Source organism: Pteropus vampyrus, unplaced genomic scaffold (assembly GCF_000151845.1).
Source record: "Pteropus vampyrus isolate Shadow unplaced genomic scaffold, Pvam_2.0 Scaffold11, whole genome shotgun sequence".
Classification (NCBI taxonomy): domain Eukaryota; kingdom Metazoa; phylum Chordata; class Mammalia; order Chiroptera; family Pteropodidae; genus Pteropus; species Pteropus vampyrus.
Genome location: NW_011888792.1, coordinates 11,661,316 through 11,683,902, shown reverse-complemented (window position 1 = coordinate 11,683,902; position 22,587 = coordinate 11,661,316). Strand labels below are relative to the sequence as shown.

The window sequence follows — 22,587 nt, the reverse complement described above, 5'->3', positions numbered from 1 at the left end:
TATCTGACTTGGATATCTGCCTCCCATTTGGATTTTATTGAGCTGTATTTTACCTAATGAAAAGTCTTAGCTTTTTAAAAGAAATAACTTTGATTTGTAAATTTTGTCATAAAATTATATAGATTTTTATTAGTGTTTTTTCTCCAGTCAATGTCTCCAGCGTGAACAGCAAGTCGGTAGTAGTACTAAGGGCAGCTGGTGAGGCAGTGTGTGTTGGCGTGGGGGTTGACATATGTGATACAATTGAAATTAGTGACATAAGTATGTGAGAGTTTAAAGTTTAAAGTAAAAAATGGTGGATTTTTTTATTCACAAATTTTCTTAGTTGTTATACTTACCAATACAATCACAGAAAGATTTATAAGAAGTAAAATAAAATAATTTTGAAGTTTTGATTTTAAAATTAAGCATTTTAAAAACTTTTAAATTCATTAAATTTTCATTTTGCTTTTCCTAAAATCAGTTATAAGTTTAAAGTATATATTATAGATGCACTTATTTTATAACTTTGTAGCAACAGGTTAGCCAAAGAAAAACCTGTCAAATTTGGCAGTGGTTCAGAAAATATGTGAACCTGTCACCGTAAGCAGTCTCAAAGGGCGAAATGCTTTACAGGAGCTAATTAACCTTAGAAAATAATTACACAAATATGCAAATGTTGTTTAGATAATTCCATGTGTTATCAGCTCAGGTAGTCCATCATAAATGCAGACCTTGCAATGCCTAGGTAGTAGAATCTGGCATAGTTGATAAGGCTTTGGTTATTGCATCACTTCTGTTTGGCATTTAACAATTAATGATGGCAAGAGTACATCAGGAAATTCAACCTGTACTCTGAATACAGCCGAATTCCACAGTGTAAATATCCTATGCATTCTGCCACCAACAAACTGTAATTAATGTATCTACTTCCTTTCTTTCATGCACTTTGCGCTTTTGCAAATTCTAAAATCACCCAGCTTGAAGTTACTCAATACAAAATGCACTCTAATGTGAAATTCATGGAGAAACCTGTAGAGTAGATTTAGTATGTTTGCATTTCTGTAATTAATTCATATTGGAAAGTCTTTCCTATTAAAATCTGTTTGGTCTCAAAATACAATGCTATAATATATATCCTCCAGATTATGGTTTATAAATGTACAATGATTGTGGACATAATGTGGGCTGCGGGTTGGAATGACACAAATTTACCTTGGAATAGCATCACCTCATTTATAAGACTGGGGTTTTAGTAATTCAGTGTCAGAAATCTATATTAAAAACTACTTCAGGTATATTAATTCCTGTGCTATCATTATTATACTCAACTGTTGTAGGAGGAAGTAAATATTTGGCAGAATTTATTACATCTTAAAATGATGGAGATGCGGCTCTCTTAAACACTGGATAATAAAAAGCCATCATTCTGTGAAAGCCTTGGGAAATAGTCACATAATGAAAGCCAAGTTTTTTATAGCTAAGGTTTATCTTTATTACCTATTTTTTAAAATAATATTTTGAATAAAACTATTTAATTGTATGTCACCAGTCCTTCAAAAAATGGAATTCACATAGCATCATTAACTTTCTTTTGATGGTTTGGGATCACTATTGTTCCTGTCAGTTACCATGCACCACTGCTCTCATGTTGCTGGGTAACAATCGTCTCAGATTATTGTGCTCTATGTGCTCTTCTAATTTTTTTGGTTTTTCTGTTTCTTCAGTTGTTATGAAACTTTCAGCGATCAATTCTTATTCTTAAACCTATTTGAAACAACTTTTTCAATTTTCTGCTTGTAAATACGTGGTGGTTTAGACCAGATCTAAAATTTGTGAGATATGAAGGCGTAAAGACCTGGCTCAGATACTGATTCTCCCCAAGAAGCCAGCAGTAATCATTCAGTAGAATTTCTGATTTTTTTTATTGTTTGCTTATTTTATTAAAAAAGCATGCACTTTGTAGAAATTTTGGAACGTTCAGAAAAATGTAAAGAAGCTAAAAATTGAAAATATTCATAATCCCATAATCCATAGACAGCTCAGCTGCTTTTTAACATTTTTATTTGATTCCTTCTAGTCTTTTTCAAGCCTTTCAACATAGTGAAAATTGTAGCACATATAAAATTAGATGAAATGCATGTATTACTTTGTAAATTCATTGAATAACTATATAACATTTCCTTAGATAAAGTGTAATTTACTTAAATATTTATTTCTGCGTTATTGGACATTTAAGCTTTATCCAGATGTTTGCTGTTATAAGTGAGACAGTGATAAACATCTTTGAGCTTCAGTCATTTGCCACATTCCAGATTATTAGAAGCTAGATTCCTGAAACGGAGTTTAAGCTTCTTTGACTTGGATTTTGAAACGCACTTCATATTTTGTCAACAGTATTGTTGCCGATAGCCCTAGCATTCTTAGTCATTTATTAAATGCCTATAGCATGCCTTGTATATATAGTTTGAATCTAAAAGTGTATCTTTCTTCAAATTGCTTATATTCTAAAAGGAAGGAGAAGTGACATGTCAGATTAAAGATTGAGAAGAATAATTGAAATAGTGCAAGATTCCATTTGAACTATCATGGCTAATAGTAGAGCTAACAGGTAAACTTGAGCCTACAAAATTTTGCAGTTTTAACAAAGGCAGGATAATAATACATGTAAATAGGTATAAATACTTTCTACGTATTTCTTGTAGGATGATGTGGGTCAAAGGTTAGCAAAATCCTTTCCCCATCTGCATGAGAATCTGACTTTCAATTAACTTTCTAGCTCTATGTCACTGGAAGACTGATAAGATGGTGTCTTAGGTTGTGTTTCCCAGGTAACAGATTCTGAAGTTCGATGCAGGAAGTTTGTTGGGGAGTTCTTTTGGGATCAGTACCCACAGGGGAGAGAGAAAAAAGAATCTGGAGGAGCTGAACTGCAGTATAGTTACAGCAAAGGCCTCATCTAAATCTGTGGCGATCTCTGGATCTGGGATGGCTCTTCAGAGATGTCCTGCCTTGAGGCAAGAGATAAGGTCTTTATAGATCCACATCATCTTAACCAGTCATTGGATGTATGTTGCCTGAGAAGTGGGATTATAACTTTAGGCAAGATAGATTTTTTTTTTTTTTTTTTTTTTTTTTTTTTTTTTTTTTTGCCTGTGAGCCATTCCTGGAGAGTTAAAGCTATCAAGTGCCAAAAATGGCACAGCTCAGGAAATGAGTACCATATAACTAAAAGAGGTTCTGGGAAGCATACCATAGTATTCACTCTAGGTGGATGGTTGCTAGGCAACATTGCCTATGGTAAACTGCTTCTGGATTAGAAGGAGATAATAAACTATAAATACCATAGCTTTGATCTTCCCCATGGTAGTAATTCTTGTAATTGGGCATGTCCCTTACAGGCAGGAACCCTGGAAGCCATGCTTATGAAGTTCTTGCAAGTATTGGGTATAAGACTTTTAAGTCAGTATGACTCGTGCATCTGCCCAAGGCGAATCTGATTCCCTCACTCCTGAGCTAGCACCCTATGGCCAAAGAGAGTAACTCCTGGAAGGCTATATGGTCTGCTACAGGAACTGCTGCAAGGCTCCCACTGAAAAGGAATATCTGGTGCTGCCCTGATGGCAAACTGTCATTACTACTTATCTCTTTGGGCCAATGGATGTCGTGTGGCCTAAATAGTCTTGTGTAATTGTTTAGTCATGCTTATAGCTGACCCCTATGGGGGTACTGTAGACATTTTTTTTTCAATTGGGTCTCACTTTTTAGAATATTTGGTTTCAAAATCTAAAACAAAAGAATAATTTGATGACCTTCAAGTCAGACTGAAGATATTTAAGTAGTCAGGACACATGGATACTTGAGGTTTCTTTTTTCCTACATGACAAGTCACTGTTAACACATATTGTCTCCACAAAGCATGGACAAAACGACTCAGATACAATACTAATCTCTAAAAACAGAAGTCTTTATATGTGATTAGTAGAAAGAACTGTTGGTTCTTAGCTCTCCTTTAGTCATAGATAGGTCATTTGGGCCTGGTTGGCAGTTTCACATATCCTATGAGTCACAAAGTTTTGCTAATTCTTCCCTTGTAATGACTCATTCTCTCCGTTCCTTTCCATTTATTCTGCTATCACCCTGAGTAGTATTTATAGTCTTTATCACTTCATATATGGATTACTGAACATGCTACCTCTGCCTTTTGGTTTTGTCTTATCTGAGCTGCATCAGATAAGAGATCCCAGATTAAATTCCATGATAGAGTTTCCTCTTGACTTTCAGACTATTAATGTGTAAACCAGACTTTCCTAGAGCCTAAATAAGCTCCCTGGAAATAGTGAGAAAGAAGGCTGAAAAGATGTTAGCTAAGAAGTGCCACTTATTTTATAGGCAATGGGAACCCTTTCAGTAAATGACCTTTCAGGCAGGAGAGTGGTCAGTCAGAGCTGGTCTTCAGGAAGATTGATCTGGAAACAGAGTAAAGACTAGAAGAAATGAGACTAGTTAAGAATCTATTATACAAGAACCCAGCTTGAGGTGGGAATGAGAAGGATGGGACAGATAGGATCTCAACAGTATAAAGAAAGAATTGGCGACTGTGAGAAGAAAGCGAGGAGGACCTCACTGAGTTCAGATCATATGGATTTATAATGGGCATGTTAGATTTGGTGTCAAGACAGTCTGTCAGAAATAAATACACACTACTGCTCCTTATATCTTTATGCAAACACATTAAAAGACCAGGATCGTGGCTTACTTCTTATCATCCTTACACCTCCACTTCCAGCACAGAGCCTAATGGGAACAGTAATCTAATCTCCTATATTTTTTTATTCTCTCCATATATAGAAGAATGTTTAGGACCATAACATGTATTTAAGATTGTTCTGCCAACTATCAGCAGGTAGAAACTGATATCTGTCTTTCTGTTTTGTTTTTACATTTCCTTCATTGTGAAATAAAACTAGGGTGACCAGGTGTCTGAGTTTTCTCTGCATAGTCCCATTTAGACCTGTTCGCCCACTACAACTGCCACAATAATACTCTTCTTTACTCTCAAAGGTTTGTACAGTAAATTCTATGGTCACTCTAGGCATGTATACAGAAAAGCACTAAATATGTATGTCAGTTTAACTATAACTATAAAGAACACACTGTGTAACCACCACCCTAGTTAAGAAATGAAACACTGCCAGCCACTAGAACTGTATTTCCCAATTACAACTCGGTCTCTCTTCTTTAGAGTTAACCACTATCATGATTTTTATGATAACCATTTTCCTACTTTTTAAACTAATAAAACTAATGAAAGCTAAATTATTAAAGCCAAAAATGCCCTTTATTGATTTCCTTCCACTTATTATATTTATTTTGTATACTTTAAGTGTGGGTAATTTCATATTTATGTTACTAATAGTTATCTTTGAAAATATATTTGTATTTTAGTATATGACTACAAGGTTGTAAGTAGTCATCCTGAAGATAAATGTTGCATTTTCATTATTTATTTGTTACTCTAAGATTTCATGAACAAGACACAGCTCTTGGCCTCAAGAATTTGATAATCTAACAAGCAATCGCCATAGAAATCATGTAGCGCAATAATGTTGTGCAGGCACAAGACATTGTTGTAGGACATTACCTAGCCTTGGGGATGATCAGGAAGACTTTCCATAGAAGGTGATGTCTCATTTGAGTTTTGAAGATAAGTAGGAATTATGCAGGTGAAGGTGGTGGGTGAAGTGAGAGCACAGCACACAGGGGTCACTTTCCAAACAAAAGAAATAGACAAAAAAAGCATGACACAATTAGGTTAAAGCAAGATGTTCCCTGCAGTTGGAACACAGAGAGCATTCTCCGTGATCTCTCATGATGGGGAGAGGGTGTCTTTTGGCTCATTGTATTTTTCAGGGCCGTGGTGACAGATACAGTTTGAGACAGAAGGTAGATCATGAATGGACTCGATGTCTTACTGAGTTCGAACTTGATCCTGAGGTCAGTGAAGAAGCTTTGAAGGGCTCTAAGCAGGAAGTGAGTGATGTGGAAACATGATCATGTTTGGATTTTTGACAGGTTGTTCTCACTACAGAATTAGAGAGAAAGTATATAAATGGGCAATTCTAGAAGCAGGGAAAATGGGCTGGAGACTCTTGCCATCATCCACATGTTAAATGATGGCGGCATGAGCTAAGCTAGAGCAAATGAGAGTGGTGAGAAGTGGCTGGATTTAAGAGATAGTCGGGGACAGAATTAACAGCACTTTAATGATTGACTATAGGTGGAGTTTGAGGGAGAGAGAAATAAGAGATGATGTTCAGATTTCAGTTGGAGATGAGGGGTAAAAACAATGACATGGGTTTGTAGAGGAATTTTTAGCAGAGCGTTGAATTAGTTGAGTTTGAACTAGCTGTGGGACATACAGAAGGAAATGACCTTGTGTCTAGAGCTTTGGAAATTTAAGGGGAGACAGACATTAGGGAACACGAGCTTCTTTGTGGCAAGTGAATCCATTCATATGGACCTTAATATGATAGTATAAAATTTCTGAGATGGAAATTTCATTGTATAATATCATGACATTCTTAGGGAATTTAGTCTTTTGGTGTTAAAGCTTCCAAGAAGTATTCATACAAAACATTTTCATGATCTGTTTTAATTTTTAGCAGTTTGTTTTTTAATTGGTATTATTTAGCTCTTTGGGGTTTTTTATTTATGTTTCACATTATCCAGGTTTTATTACAATATGTGCCAGCTATAGAAATAAACACAACAAAATGAAGTTATTATAGCACTTTTGAAATTAAAGCAAAATGCATACATTTATTAAGGTTTAGGAATTTAGGAGAAATGTAAAAGACCCTGAGTTTATGTCTCATAATAAGATTTGTATAGAAAATTCTTTTAGAAAAAAAGATATATTTTTAAATAATATAAATAGAAAATACTTGTTGCTAATTTTCTGCTTATTTTCAGGATACAGAGATAGTTAAAATTTTATAAATCAAATAATTTAGATATATGTATAATATAAATATTTTCAGATACACATATAGAAATCATCTGAATTTTTTAGCATTATACTATATCATAAGAACACTATAATTTTCTGCTATACAATTCTGATGTACTTAGATATATTTTAATATCAGCTATATGCAGAATGCAATTTTTCCTCAAAAATGTGTTATTTTAAATATTTTGTTTCAGATTATAGTAGCAGTTAAATTAGCAGTAATTTTCTAATAATTTAATACTAATTTATTCTCTAATTTGAATTTTCAATATAGTTCTTTTGTATTGTTATTTTGAATAAGCTATAACTACCTTATTTTTTATGCTACATAAGCATAAAAATTTAATTTTTGATTACTATGATAGTAATTAGATACAGTATGTAATACATAATATTTGTTTGTTTTTTTTAATAGGAAAATGGTTCTCCTGAAGAACATGCGATCTATGTGTGGGACCATTTTATAGCCAGGTCTGCAGCTGAGAATGTATTTTTTGTTGCTCACAGCTATGGAGGACTTGCTTTTGTTGAACTGGTAAGTGCACATTTAACCCTTTTTAATTCCCAAACTTCTTATAGGTTTATCTCCTTCATTCTATTTTTGTTGGTATCTTTAAATTATTTTATAAAGATTGAAAATCATGTATTTTGAGTAAATAATTTTATGATGTTTAAAAAGAATAAACTTCTTTTATTCTGGCAAAGCTTTTAAATGCTAACCCGAAAGCTTTTTGCCTGTTCCTTATTTACATATTACTTTTTTTATTCTACATTATAGCCCCAGTTTCCATACAGTTTATGATACTTATGTTTGCTGTTTTATATGTACACCATTGAAGCATATATTATCTGTTAAGTGTTAAAAATTTCAGGAGATCCTTTTGAATAGTCAGGAATATTTTGATAATCTTTGCCTGACTTTTATCTCTACGCCTTAATACTTGGTCAGAATCTGTATAATTAGTATTAAAAATACCAGAAAGCTTCTATTAAACTGTTTCTAAGCAGAACTCATGGCTTGGCTAAAAAATCTTTGCATTTCAAAATAATATGATTCTTGGAGTTAATATAATAGATACATGATAGAAAAAATTGTCAAGATTTCTGAATTTTGTCTGTATTATATGTAATACTGCAAGTACCATACCTTGTGCCAATATGAATGATATGAAATATAATCAGTACTAACAATGCACTGTGAAGAATTTGTGCCTCCATATTCATAACCCCTTAATCACAGGGAGATACCAGTGCTATAATGAAATGATTAATTGGATTAAAATGCATTTGACACTTTTAAATCCAAATAATCTAAAGTGGGCATTAAAAGCAGGCACAGCATTGATTGTCTAATTTTTATGTTTCTAAACTTTGCTATGTATTTCTCTTTTCGTTGGAAGTTAAATATATTCCGATGGCCTTTTCAGCTTCCCCATACCTTATTGCTTACCCACATAATTTAGATATAAAACTGATGGTGACACCTGAGAATAATTTTGCTGACCTAAATTTACAAATGCTCATGTTCTCTTAAGATCAAAAATAAGTTAAATCATTAATTTCTTAAATTGATTTCACTCTTTAGAAATGATTTCAAGTACTTCTAACTGCTGAATTTATTATAATATATAATGGATATTTACAGATAGCTAACATACGAGTATGACATACTTTCTAAAATGTGAATGTTGTCTTTTAAATAGTTCTTTTAACCTTACAGATATAGATATATACAGATATATATACACACATACACATATATATAGTTTTTATAAATGTAGCTTATGTTTTTTGCAAGCCATTAAAGTTACTTAAGCATGAAATTTCATTGACACTAGCAGTAATAACTTAAAATATATCTGAAAGCCTATGAAACTAATCTAATTTCAGATTTCTATAAAACAAATTCTCTTTTTTTTTTTTCACTTTAAGACAGTTTTTAAAAATCTGTTGTACATCAAATGTGTAATTTAAGTGAATTTTGGACAATTTTTAAAGTGAACTTAAGATGCCAGAATAACAGATGACCAGTGTGTCAGTCCTATTTTGCCTGTCCTTCTTGTCACACACTGGTGGATATTTCTCCACTTTTGTTCAACTTTAATATAAAGCACACAGATGTTTCAGAACAAGACTTGACTTCTGACCTTGAGGCTATTAGGGTCAGGGTCCTCAGGGCCTGTGAAATTATCACAAGCTGAGCTAAAGTTTTTCTCCATCGCAGGAAGTAACCAGTAAGTAAGAAGTTAAAAAGGAGCTTTGTCAGAGAGACAAGATGGTCTCAGTAAGGGTCAGCTTCTGTAGTCTGCTATCTCTGCAGGAGGTGCATGCATGGGAGGAGGAATATAATATAACCACTGGCACATCACATATCTGTCAGGCAACACCAGGCCTGAGAAGTCTATTTCATGTAACATACCTTGTTTAGGTTTTAAAATATTAATGGCAATCATCTCAACTTCCTATATTTGCTACTTTTTGTGAGGTAACTTTGATGGAGGTATACAATGGGATGTACAGATGGTTGCAACTAAAGAAAAAGTGGTTCCTGACCTAATAGTATGGATTCCTCTCAACAAATATCATTGTACACTGATGAATTTTACCATAAATTTTGCCACAGCTTGATTAATATATATAAGTCCATTATTTCTACTTAATTTCAAGAGTTTTTAAAACATAGCATTGATGAAGAAACAAAAAAAAATTGAAATATTTTTAAACATTTTGGTTTTGCCTAAAGCAGAATTATATTCTTAACCTAGTCTTCCCAATATTCTTAGGGGAAAAGTCATAATGTTTAAAATATTGACAAATATTCTCTCAGGATTTTTCATCATAAGTATAATATATGAAATTGTTTTATTTGCATTCAAAATTTTAATATTAACTTTATAAGAAAGTAAATTGTGAAAATCTTAAATTATGGTTTAGGTTCGTTGTCTCAATAGTACATTATACATATCAGCTGTTAAATCCTTTGGATTTCAGAAAAGTTTAACTTTTTAAAAGTTGTCATAAAATTGTGCTCCTGATTAAAATCTCTATGCACGCACACACACACACACACACACACACACACACACACAAAACAGAATAGTCCTAATTTGTAACATTATGTTTGAATGCTTAGAGATTGTTTTTCTATCATTCTCATACAAATGCACATTCTTTTATTTTAGGTCATAAATTTTAAGAAAATTTACTTTAAATGTAAACTGTGTGGATAATACAGTTTCAATAATACTTGCAAATACTTATAGTGCTTTTGTTTGAAAAAATGGGTACCAGTTAAGACATATTCTAAAATGTATCACCATTTCCTAAATTAAAATTGTTTATAATTGTAGTTTAAAATTAAATGTGCTGCTAATAGAGAGACCTGAAAACAAATTACTTTTAGAGCTCAAAATAGTTGTAGAGCTTTTATATTTTACTAGTTATTTTTGAAAACTGAGAACGTAATTTATGATTTTATTCTACCTGGAAGTATTGAATTTCTCCTGAAGAATACATTATAGTCAAGAGATTTATTTTCAAAACCAATGTTAATTTTATGGTAGTAAATTGTAGAACCTTATCAGATCTAACCTTATAAAAACAGTATCTAGTTTACTACAATAAAGAGAAAAGTAATACTAAAAATATGCCTTTCACTGCTTTTATTTTCATCATATGGTAGCAGCTCAAGTTTCCAATTCTCCAAACTCTCTGTGATCCTAGTAAAAATAGAAGTTGATACAACAGCTCTGTAGCAGTTCCAGCATTCAGTCATTAGAGGCAAAAAGGAAGAACTATTTATTTTATGAATTGATAATCAGCTTTTTAAAGTAATATATCTGCCCTGTGCTATCTTTTCTGTGTATTTAAAATAATGCCAATATAAAAAATAATGTCAGTATATAAAGTTACTCTTATTAAACCATCATTTGCAAAGCCTTGCATTTCTGTGTTCTAAATTGTTTTATACAGGGATAGAATTGATAGTCATAATCAAAATGCATTTGCCAAATTCATTTAGGAAGACATCTACAAGTAATGCAGCTTACTTTTGCCTTGTATTGGTTATTTAAATTTTGACTTCATTTGTTAGAAATTAATCGTCCTTAAAAAACAGTACAGTTTTAAGTTTTTTCACCATCTCTTTCACCAGCCACTTTGATGAGGTGATTCCATTTCTTCCATTGTTGGTCATTTCATAGTGCTTTGGTCTCGTCTTTCTAGGTGATAATTTGACAAAATCAAGCAACCTTAAAATTTTCTTTTATTTGGAAATTAATTAGCTTTTCCTGTCAAGGCCCAGTTTCTAATCTCAACTTACTTTTTCTATTTGCAGTGCTCAATAAATCAGTTTGCATTCAAATTTCTTATCCTTAGTTAAATTGAGGGTCGGTATATTTTATAAAACACATTAAACAATTGTAACAAATATTTCATTAGTTTATTGAAATCACCTCATCTGATATGAAATTAGTATTTTCTAATTAATTTCCTTTTTCATGTTATTAATGGTATATGCACAACCACCATTAAAAACATCACTTAGAAATGTGTGAAAACTGTTCCTTTTGAAAATATATCTCTACCGACTTTTGATTTTGGTTTCTCCATGCTTGTCAGCACTTGATTGGCACCTCACTTGCATGTGAATTAAGGAATGAAGGGGACTCTATTTTCCTGCCATTGTTCCATGCTGGGCTCCCTAGCCTCCAGGCAGCCTAAGCTGACCTTCAGCAGCTGATAGGGGACTATTTTTTGGAGGTAACTCTATGAGGACACTCAACCTCAGTCTACTCTGAGTTGATCTTTTAAAATTGCCTAGAGCAAGATTTGGATTTATATAGAAGAGAAAATGGAATGAGTCTAAAAGAATTAGGAAAGGTAGAATGGGATGGGGCGGGGAGCGGGGAGTGATAAACCAAATAAAAATTGAGCCATAATAGTATCGAAATAATTCAGGCCAAAAATGCTTCTTACAAACCTACTTTGAAATGTAGGTAATTCACCAAAAATAAACTTAACCATTTGTAATATAAGTTGAATTTCTGAATTGGCTGCCTACATGATACAAATTTCTCTCCTGACTAGATTTTTTTCATAAAGTATTTCTAGTTAACTCATTTTTTTATAGTATTAATATGTTTCACGGTTTTAAACTTTAGTACATGCTAATTTGCTTTTTTAATTTATCTTATATCTCTAAATATTATATTGCCCTTATTCTCCTTACCCCAAATTTGAGAGCAGTATATGATACAACCTGAGCAGCCTTAAATATCTGCACAATTAATTGACTGATATATAGAATAAGCATTAACAATAACTTTTTTACTAATTAAATTTATTCATTCTTCCTACCCTCCATTTGAATATTGACTAATCTGCCTAATCAGTTCTTTCACATTACACAGTATTACCCTTTTGGTTAGTCTCGTATAGTCTCCTCTCTGATGATGTCTCCAGCTGTCAAGCTGACTGAGAAGATTGCTTCTCTATCACTCAGTCTTCAAAGTATAGTCTTCTCAATCAAAGAGGAAAATTATTATAAACCGAGATGTAATTGCATCCTCATAATGTTATGTGGCATCATATGGAATCAGTCTAGGAAACTTTCCACTTCATCCCCAATCATGAGTTTATCATTACTTTTTAATTAATAATTAACTCACTTTTGCTTGTTTCCATTTTTTAACTTTATAAAAATATTTTGAAATATAATATATATCTTTATTGAGATATAATTGAGATTTGTTGAGTTTTGTTGAGATATAATCAATCACATACTTTAAAATTTATTTTTTAACGTGTACAACTCAGTGGTTTTTAGTATATTCACAGAATTATACAACCATCACCACTATCTAATCTTAGAACATATGGACCCCAAAAGAAAGTCCATATTACAATCCTTTATTCATTTCTACTTGCATCATCATTTTACTATGGAGCTGTAAGAGTTGTTATATTCTGGATACCAGTCCCTTATCGGATACATGGTTTGCAGATATATTCACCCATTCTGTGGGTTATTTTTTCACTTTCTTGATGGTGTCCTTTGAAGTACAGAAGTTTGTTGTTGTTTTTTTTTTAATTTTTATGAAGTCCAATTTATACAGATTTTGTTTTTGCCACTTGAGTTAATTTTCGTACACTGTATGAAGTTCAGGTCCAACTTAATTCTTTTATACATGGATATTCCATTGTCTCAGCACTATTTGTTGAAAAGACTATTCCTTCCCCTTCCATTTGTGTCAGTACCCTTGACTGTAGATATAAGGGCTTGCTTCTGGACTCAGTTTTATTCCGTTGGTATATAGTCCTGTCCCTACACGAGCACCACACCAGTTTGATTACTGTAGCTTTCCAGTAAGTTTTGAAATCGGGAAGGGTGGATCCTCCAACTTTGTTCTTTCTGAAGATTTTTTTCTATTCTACATATATTTCCATCTGAATTTTAGGATCAGTTTGTCAGTTTCTGCAAAAAAGGAAGCTAGGACTTTGGAATTAAATCTGTAAATCAGTTTGAAGAGTATTGATATCTTAATAATATTGTGTTTTGATCCATGCATATGGACTTCCTTTTTATTTATTTAGATCTTTTAAAAATGTTTTATAGTTTTCAATGTACAAGTCTTACATTTATTAAACCATTTCTAAGCATTTTATTCTTTTCGAGGCTATTCTAAATGAATTTGTTTTCTTAATTTTATTTTCAGACTGTTCATTGCTAGTGTGTAGAAATGTGATTTTTATATATTGGTCTTGTATCCTGCAACCTTACTGAAATCATTTATTAGTTCTAGTGCTTTTTTTGGTAAATTCTTTAAGATTTCCTATGTTTAAGACCATATAATCTTGCCTTTTTTGTGGAGTGGGGAAGTGCCTAATTGTCCTTTCCAGTACAATGATGACTAGAAGTAGCTAGAGTGGACCTTCTTTTGTTCCTGATCTTAAGAGAAAAGCATTCATTATTTCACCTTTAAGTATGGCATTACTTGTGATCATTCCATTCTTGATAAATCATTTTCACTAAGGACCTAATGTGCTCCTTAAGTTTATATTCATCAGTCACATCAAGATCAGGTTGTTCAGAAGGCTAAAATGGAGAAAAATTTTACTAATCTTTTATAAGAATCTTTTTGTGCAATAAAGGATTCATGTTACTCCACTAGAATTACCTTTGCAGGAGGCTTTTTTAATACTCACATAGATGGGCTATATTCAGGTCTTACTGCCCTGCATTTGTGAAGCTGAGAGATTGGGCACTCTATCTCTTGATTCATCAAAGACTGCCAGGAAATCACTGGTAAAATTAGCATAATAACATGTTAAGGACTACTCAGAAAAATTGACATATTAATTTGTTAGATATGAATCTTTCTATAAGAAATATTTATTTTACCATTTGTTTTATAAAAGATCTTAATGAGAGATTTTGTATTTTACTATAGATATGAGAGCATGATTGACTATTGTATCCTTTTTAAGAGGGACTATAGAAAAAACACATTTTAATTAATAGTGGAGTTGTTTTTTCTGTTCTTATAGCCTTATGCTGATCACTCAGTGTAAGCACTCCCCGAATAAGGTTCTCAACGACAATGAAACCTCTAATTTGACATCACAATTGAAAAAGCTCTTGGTGGGCGGGGGCGGGGGGGGGCAGGGAGCTCTTAGGGGACAGAAAAATTTAGAAATCTAAACCATTTAACTTCTATCTTTGAAGTTAGACCTCAATCTTTCCTAAATAATTTACTCAAATTAACACAGGGGAGCCAAGCAGACTTAGACTCGAAGCATACTAGATCCATGTTAGGGTAAAGATTGAGAAACAAGTCTTATTACTAGAGCTCAGGATGGGTTCAGGAAGAGCTAATTCCACTGGAGAGATTGGCTTTGGGAGTGTAGCAGGTGAACTAACCCTAGGTAGGTATCTACAGAGCATAGTCAGCTCAGGTTTGAATCAGGAGGTGTAATCTGGTTGCAGGGAACAGAAAATCAAGGCATTGGATGATAACTGAGCAAATGGAATGTCCTTGGTTCTAAGGAGTACCTCTTCTCTCTGACCAAACCCCACTTCACTGCCTTATGGGGAAAAAGAAGAACAGGATTCAGCACTTGGGAAAAGATAAAGTAAGGTTTGAGGTTTCAACCATTGACTGGAGATTTAGAAATAGAATCCTTTTCTGAGAAAGAAAGAGGTTATAGCAGTAGGGGGAAAAAAAAAATCAGAAGGTCTATGAAGGGATAAATCAGGACAGAAGTCCAATCCGCATGGCTTAGATCATGAAATAGAGTAGAATACTGTATTGTAAGGTCATTTAGATACCCAGGGCTTATCTTTGGTAGACTGGTTATAAGATTTCTATGTCAATAAAGGAGATTGGGTAGGAAGAGCTATCATTATTCCTGCTCTTATGACTCAGAGATGATCACACTATGGGTCTAAAATTTTCCTTGGGCCTAAGGAAACAAAGTGATATTCTTCTAAGCCACTGTAGTCTTAATTTTAGAATTGAAGATTTTTAACCCCTACATGTATGTCAATTCTTTTTCACCTCATATTGTTTGTTATAGGTTTTCAGTCCTTTTTTATTGAATAAATTTACATTATAGTAAAGCTTCCTGGACCACATAAGTTTGACTTTATAGAAATTACTTTTTTGAGTTCAATTGAATATTCTGCTTTTAAAACAAGAAATGGTTTAGAAAACTATTAAATATACATATTTATTTATTCAGTTTAACACCCCACTCCGTAAGTACTGGGGAAGGAGATTAAAACACATCATCCCTGGCCTCCAGAAGTTTGTAGTCTAAATAGGAAGCACATTTAAACAAAGAGAGTAATTTAGTAAGATCATTGTGAAGTGGGATGCTAGACCAGAAGTCATTATGTTATCTTCTCAATATAGAATACACAATAAATTTGTCTTAGAATTCAATATTAGGAAAAATCGTTTCTGTTGATAAACCAATAGGCTCTTTTTGTCAGAAAATAAAAACTCTATAATGCATTTTTACCTTTCTCTCCTGTAAACCTAGAGCTATTGTTAAATTTTTGTTTCATTAATTATTCTCAGCCTTGATCTCTTATTCAGTTTCTTAATTCATTGTTATCTTTTGGTTTCAGGCACATCAGAATTTTTTTCTTAATTCGCAGAGAATAAATAACAAATCCATTATTTTCTGGTTCCTGCTATCCTGCCTAGCTCAGCTAGACATGATAAGTATATACTCAATAAATACTTTTGATCCTAGATAACTTACATAAACAGGTTATCAAAAGCAGATCTCAGATGGTGCTGTATTGGGCCAGAATGAAGAAAGTGGGACCTGGACATTCATGTAAAGCTATAAGACAAAGCAAATCTAGATGGAAAAGAGAACAAAGTTGATCTTTTAAGATAGAAAACAGGGAAATTTAGAGTGAGTACACTTGAGTATATAGACGGTACAGTTTGTGACCCTAAAATTTTGAACCCTTGGAAGAACCATTAATGGGAGTTGATCAGTGAATGCAGAAAATCAACTAAGAAAATATTGGAATCTCTAATCAAGGAAAGTAGCCAAACCTAACCCTAACCCCAAACTTAGTTATGTTTTCTGTGATTAAATTGATAAGTTAAATCTCATATCCTCTAGAAATTATTTTCCTATTTAATCATTTATTAGTGTATTCAGATTATTTCTTAATTTTCCATACCTTATTTGAATTTTTCTCATAAAGTTTATTAAAGAGCATTAGAACACAATAAAAGAACTGCTATTTAACATTTTGGTGACAATTTTATAATTGAGTCAAATGATTAGAAAGCGTTCTAATTTCTGATGTCCCTAGTTAATGTCTAATAGCCAAATCTTGATATCTAACTTCTAACATCTTAGTTTCAAATTTCTTTACTACATTAATCAGGCATCAGGAGTAGAAGAAAATTTGACGTTTACCTTTCTAAAGGAGACGCACTAGGAAGAAAAACAAAGCATTCTCAACTTCTCCTATAGTAGAAATTCCCTATCTTGACTTCTTTCCAGTCATTTATAATTATAAATTTTAAATTTCCATTTGTAATTATTAATGTTGACTTTCTAAAAGTTTCTAATAGCTTGCCTGTTAACAACAAAGAAACCTTGGCTTTTTCTGTAAAGTATGCCCTGGGATCACTAACATGTATTGCCTTTGTTGTATTACTGCTCATTTACCTCAGCAAAAATTTCTAGTTCCAATACCATTAATAGTGTACTAATAGTTTCAACCACTGTTACAGGCTCAGCCTCAAATTTTCAATTTTGCTTTCTATACATTTTTAGGACATCTATCTAAATATTAGATGTATTTACATTTATATCGAGTCCAAATATTAAATATGTAGCAAAGTATCATATCTTTAGCATATTATAAATCTTAACATTCGGTGACATGTGTTTTCTCTAAGATCTTACAATAATAGATTCTCAAGCAAAACTGATACCTTCATATCTGATTGCTGGGTTAGAGCCCTCTCTCAATCTCTCTCAGTAGAGCCCTATTAATGCTATTATAATAAAATCCATATAATGTCAGTCAGCCATGGGGCCTAAGACTTGATTGGGCCAAGAACAGCTCTTAGCAGTTCATAGCATTGTCTTTGACAATGGACATTTTAAATAGAACTAGTGTTTATGAAAAATGTCTTGCAAATCAGAAGGCACTGGCATCATCATGTTCATCATCAGTATCACTAGTGCTTAAATGATACTTAGTGTGTACCAGACACTGTCCTAAGCATATACTTTATTTAAATAAATCTATTGTATCTCATTAAAATCCTCATACAACTTCATGAAGTAAGTCCTGTTATCATCTTCATTTTACAGGTGAGAAACATTTATATTTTTTCTTTTAAAAGTATGACCTCTCAGTTTGTTATAGTGGAATTTTGTTTGTTCTCCTCTCATCAAGTACCTATGCAGAGTAACCAGAATAAAATCCTCACCATGGTGACTCTTATCCCGAAAACAACCTCCTGGTTTTTCATGTGTTTCAGGGTTTAATTCTACATTTCTCTGTTGGATTACATGATGATTTAGTTTTTATTCTCTATCCTATTTACTGCTTATTCTTTTTCTGTGCCTTTCAAGTAGACTTTCAATTTTAATCAATTCTTAATTACCCAAACTAATGAAAGGAAAGAAGGTGTGGAAAATTTTAAATAACAGATGAACTCCAAATCATTTATATTTAAATTCTGAATATGGTTTGATATGGGGTTCTGGAAATTCAGTTTTAAGCAGAAAAAATTGAAAATACTTTGTGAAGATCTGGAAAGCAGATGAGTTTCCTTGGCCAAGCCCCTTGTTGGCTCTTCTTTGCAGCTCATTCCATGCCTGAAATAGACAGCTGTCTTCTAATACCAAATAAATAGAATTGACCTTTCAAGTCTCACTGTAACAAGCTCTGCTATCAGTGTTTGCTCTTTCACATTATCCATTTCTATAAGTTACACCTGGAAGTAATAGCTATATAACATAGCACCAACCAAGTACCAGACATTAAGTGCTGTATAGACATTAACTCATGTAATCCTTACAACAACTCTATGATGTAGGTATTATTATCCTCAGTTACATATGAGGAAACTGAGGCACCAAAATATTAAGTACTAAGATCATACAACCAAAAGTGATGGAGCCAGAGTTTAAACCTAAGCTTTCTGGTTCCAGAGCCCTTGCTAATAACCATTATACTATATTGCCACTCAGAAAAGAGCACTAGTTTGAGATACTACTAGATTTGGTCATTAAACATTATTTTAGCAGGATAACGTGCTCTGTTGGGTAGCTATTATTAATATCTAAATTTTAGAGATGAAGGACTCAGAAAGGTTGAGGACTTGTATGAGATTGCACAATAAAGGTCAAAGCCAGAATGGAAATTCAGTGACTTCGAAATCAAAATCCAATCTCAGAATCAATGAATTTATCCATGAAACACTCTGCTCCCCTCTGCTGGGTTTAAAAACAAAACAAAACAAAACAAAACAAAACTGCATGAAATAAATTTCTAATAAAATAGGATGCTTTTGATTAATGAGGGAAATTTCCATTTAAAGAAATTCCGCGTTTATATTTGTAAAGTACAAAATTGTTTTGTAAACTGAACATCATAATTGACACAATTTTTAAATTGAAAATATGCTTTTAAAAGCAAAAGAAACATACGTATAAGGAATGATAGAATTTCATTATTCAGTATCTATCACAATGTCAGCACATCAAATATTAGTGGATAATATTCTTAAATTTTCTTCATGTTTTTCTTACATAGTGGAGAAAATGTAAATTTACTATAACAAAAAGTAAAACCATAGTTGCTTGGTCTTTTGTATTTTACTTATGGTAAATTAAAGTTTACATTTCATTGAATACCAGACTACTAAAAATTCTTATATTTGAAACTAAAATTGGAAAAAGGAAGTGTCTGAGTACCTATAATTAACCTACTACTTCATGCCTTTCTGATTTATTATAAGCACTTATCGGATCTCTAATACATGAAAAGTTTTATATAAAAGAGTATTATATTGCTTCGATTTTATATCTCTGCTTTCTCCATGTAAATAGTAAAGTTTTTATAAAGCTTTAAGTCTAAGAGGATCAAACAAATGAATGACATATTTATGCCCAAGGAAAAAATCTTACTAAACTGAAACTTAAAATTTTATCTGTATAGAAAGCACTAGAAATGTGAAAAAATAAAAAGTGAGCTATGTTTATTCTGCAAAGTCTCATTTCTCCCCATTGGCTAAATAAACCAGTGTCTTAAGATTTCTCTGTTCTCTTAACAGTTAAATACACAGCTTTAAATATGAACTTTGTAATAGATGTCTGATTTTCATATTTTATATAGTGCTTTGCCAAGGAAATTCCATACATCAATAGCTAAAAGAAAAATTGTATATTTTATTTTTCACATTTAGAAATACATGCTACGTATCTGATAAAAAATGCATGTTCAGCTAAATTTTTAAATTTTAAATTCCAAAGTAGAACATAATTAAGGTAACTATACTAGTAGATATTTACAGTGTTTCTTATCTGCTTGACATTATCTATATTATAGTTGCTGGCATTACAATTCCTATTTTAAATGTGATATTGACTTATTTTAGGTTAATAAAGCCTTTTTAAAAATGTGAAACTAAGAAACAGTAGGTTTAAAAAAACAAAAAGTGAAAATATTTAGGAAATAATTTTGCACTCAAGGAGTCCCTCGAACACCTGATAACCAAACATTTTTGATGTAACCTTATAAAGCATCTGACCTGCCTTCAAGACCATTTGACAGGGAAAGAGCTTTGTGTACTAATTCTGTGTATTAAGTAGACCTTGAGCTTATTATATAGTCTAATCAGATTTTAGAGTGATTTTTGGAGATAGAGATATTAAATTTGGAAGGAATACTGCTTCTATATCAGTAAGTTAACCACTGTAGAGAATAATCCTTAGTGACAGGGTGAGTTTTTAGTCTGAGAATGATGACTATAATTTTATATCTTGAATTATTTCTTATACATTTTTATTTATTTCCTGTTCAAGAACTACCTGAGGCAGTATTTGCCTTTTTTAGATTTTTATTTCCTGTGACTACAAACATACTAAAAATTTAACCTTCTGAAATGTCAGCAAAATTCAGCTATGCCAAGAAATTCTAAGTCAGAATTTTATTTGCACACTCTTAAAAGTAATGCTGAGTGTTTCTCCCGTGATGTTTTCTTCCTCTAAGCTGCACTCTAGACCTCAGGAAGAGTTTTTAACTAGCTATTAAAAATAACCCATTTTAAGAATTTGCGGAAAGTGTGAGGTATTCATCAGTATATATTTACTGTCTGAAGCTGATATAGCTGTAAGGTTTTTTTAGATCCAATTGATCTATTGCGCATGTTCCCTCTCCAGGTTGCAAGACGTGCTTCTATTTGCATAAGGCCCTGGGCAAGGTTCTTTCTTGCATTGATTGGCCTGTCCAAGGCTGCCTGATGTGTTCTTGCATTGATCACTTTGTCTTTTCTTGGAAGACAGTGTTACTCTGAGTTCATCTCAAACATTCTAGGGAGAAGGTAAAACTTTACAGCAGATGTCTCAATTTTATTCAGATGTTCCTTTGAGTATAGGCCCTTTTTGCAAAGCTAAGTATTTCTTTTTTTTTTTTTTTCTTTCCTAGTTTGGATGTTTCTGCAGTTCAAGTGCACTGTAGATTAGATACTTGAAAAAAACAACATTAAAGAAAATTGCTATGGTAGATACCACTTATATTGTGCTATTTTTGTTTTTAAAATAGTGTATCTTGCTTCCAGCTTAAAGATGATCTCTTAAACCTAGACATAAACTAAAATTTACTGGTGTTTGTGATTGGTTACCACTTACCTTTACTAGTTTTATAGATTCCTTAGTTTCAGTGGGACCTGTACTGCTGTATGTGTTCAGGTAAATCAGAAATTTTATTAGTTTCATTTTGAAACAAGGATCCAGAATGACTTGCCTGTTACTCTTAATTATTAGTAGTGTTAATGTGCACAGTATAAATTTGTCAGATATGGAAATTATTAAGCAGCTCCATATCAATTATGGATAAAATATATTATATCAAAATTTTTGTGGAAGTATGTTGTTTGGTGATAATGGAACCTGCATTTTAGGATTAAGTCCTCAACCAAATCTGTGAGAAATTGAGCAACAAATGTTTTGCACTTTAGCACTCTATTGGCTGGTCCTTAAATCAACATTTATATTGTCTGCCAAAGAACATATTTGCCTACACAGCTAATTATCAAGAAAATGCCCATTACCCTCAACCTGTTTCCTATATCTTTGGTGAAGAACTAGTGAGACAAAAGTAGGCTTCTGTCAAGAAGCAGGGCAATATCCTCCTGACTAGCTTGCTGTTTCACCAAAACCTATGTGAATTTATAAGAACGGTTACTTTTGGCAAAGATTTAGAAATATGTCATGGCTGAATTTGATTATCGTGCTGTTCGTAATTAAACTCTACTACGACAATTCTTTAATGGTTTCAGAAATCATTTTTAGTACCACTTACTACAAATCAGGACATTTTCAAATATGCTGTTTTATTTTCATTAAGCAAGTCACTATTTCTAAATATTGTTGAGGTATAGAAATTAAATTTAACAAAAAAATTGCAGCAATTATTTCACTCAATGGTGTCACTGTGGCATCACTCAGTATGTCATAAACTACAGACTCCTTTTTCAACTTTAATCACTCTGTTTTGTAAAATTTGACAGTAAAATATTAGAGATCATATTTCTTTTTTTTGTTTCAGAAATGCTAGAATTCATGGTTTAAAATTAAACTTGGAGGGAATTAAATGTTTATTACACGAAGGCTAACCATGTCAAGTTGTTGGGTAATGTCCTTTGCTATTTTAAAGGTGTCCTCTAAAAGCTATAGCATTAATGAGATATATTTATGAGTTGTGTGAAATTTATTCAGCAAGTGGAAATGTTGGTAAACAAAGCTATCATTAATATAAGTAACATATATTAGAAAATATGATCTTATGTTGGCAAAACTAGATTTGTGGGTGATCAGAG

The 22,587-nt window shown here is 32.4% G+C and overlaps 1 protein-coding gene across 6 annotated transcripts in view; it reads left to right on the top strand.

Moving 5' to 3' along the window:
• FAM172A (family with sequence similarity 172 member A) overlaps window positions 1-22,587 on the top strand; it is a 363,025-nt gene that overhangs the window by 175,965 nt on the left and 164,473 nt on the right. For all 6 annotated transcript variants that reach the window (XM_011378075.2, XM_011378053.2, XM_011378061.2 and 3 more), the window contains one exon: window positions 7,410-7,529. In XM_011378075.2, the coding sequence (XP_011376377.1) occupies window positions 7,410-7,529 (120 nt within the window). The remainder of the gene's footprint in view (window positions 1-7,409; window positions 7,530-22,587) is intronic.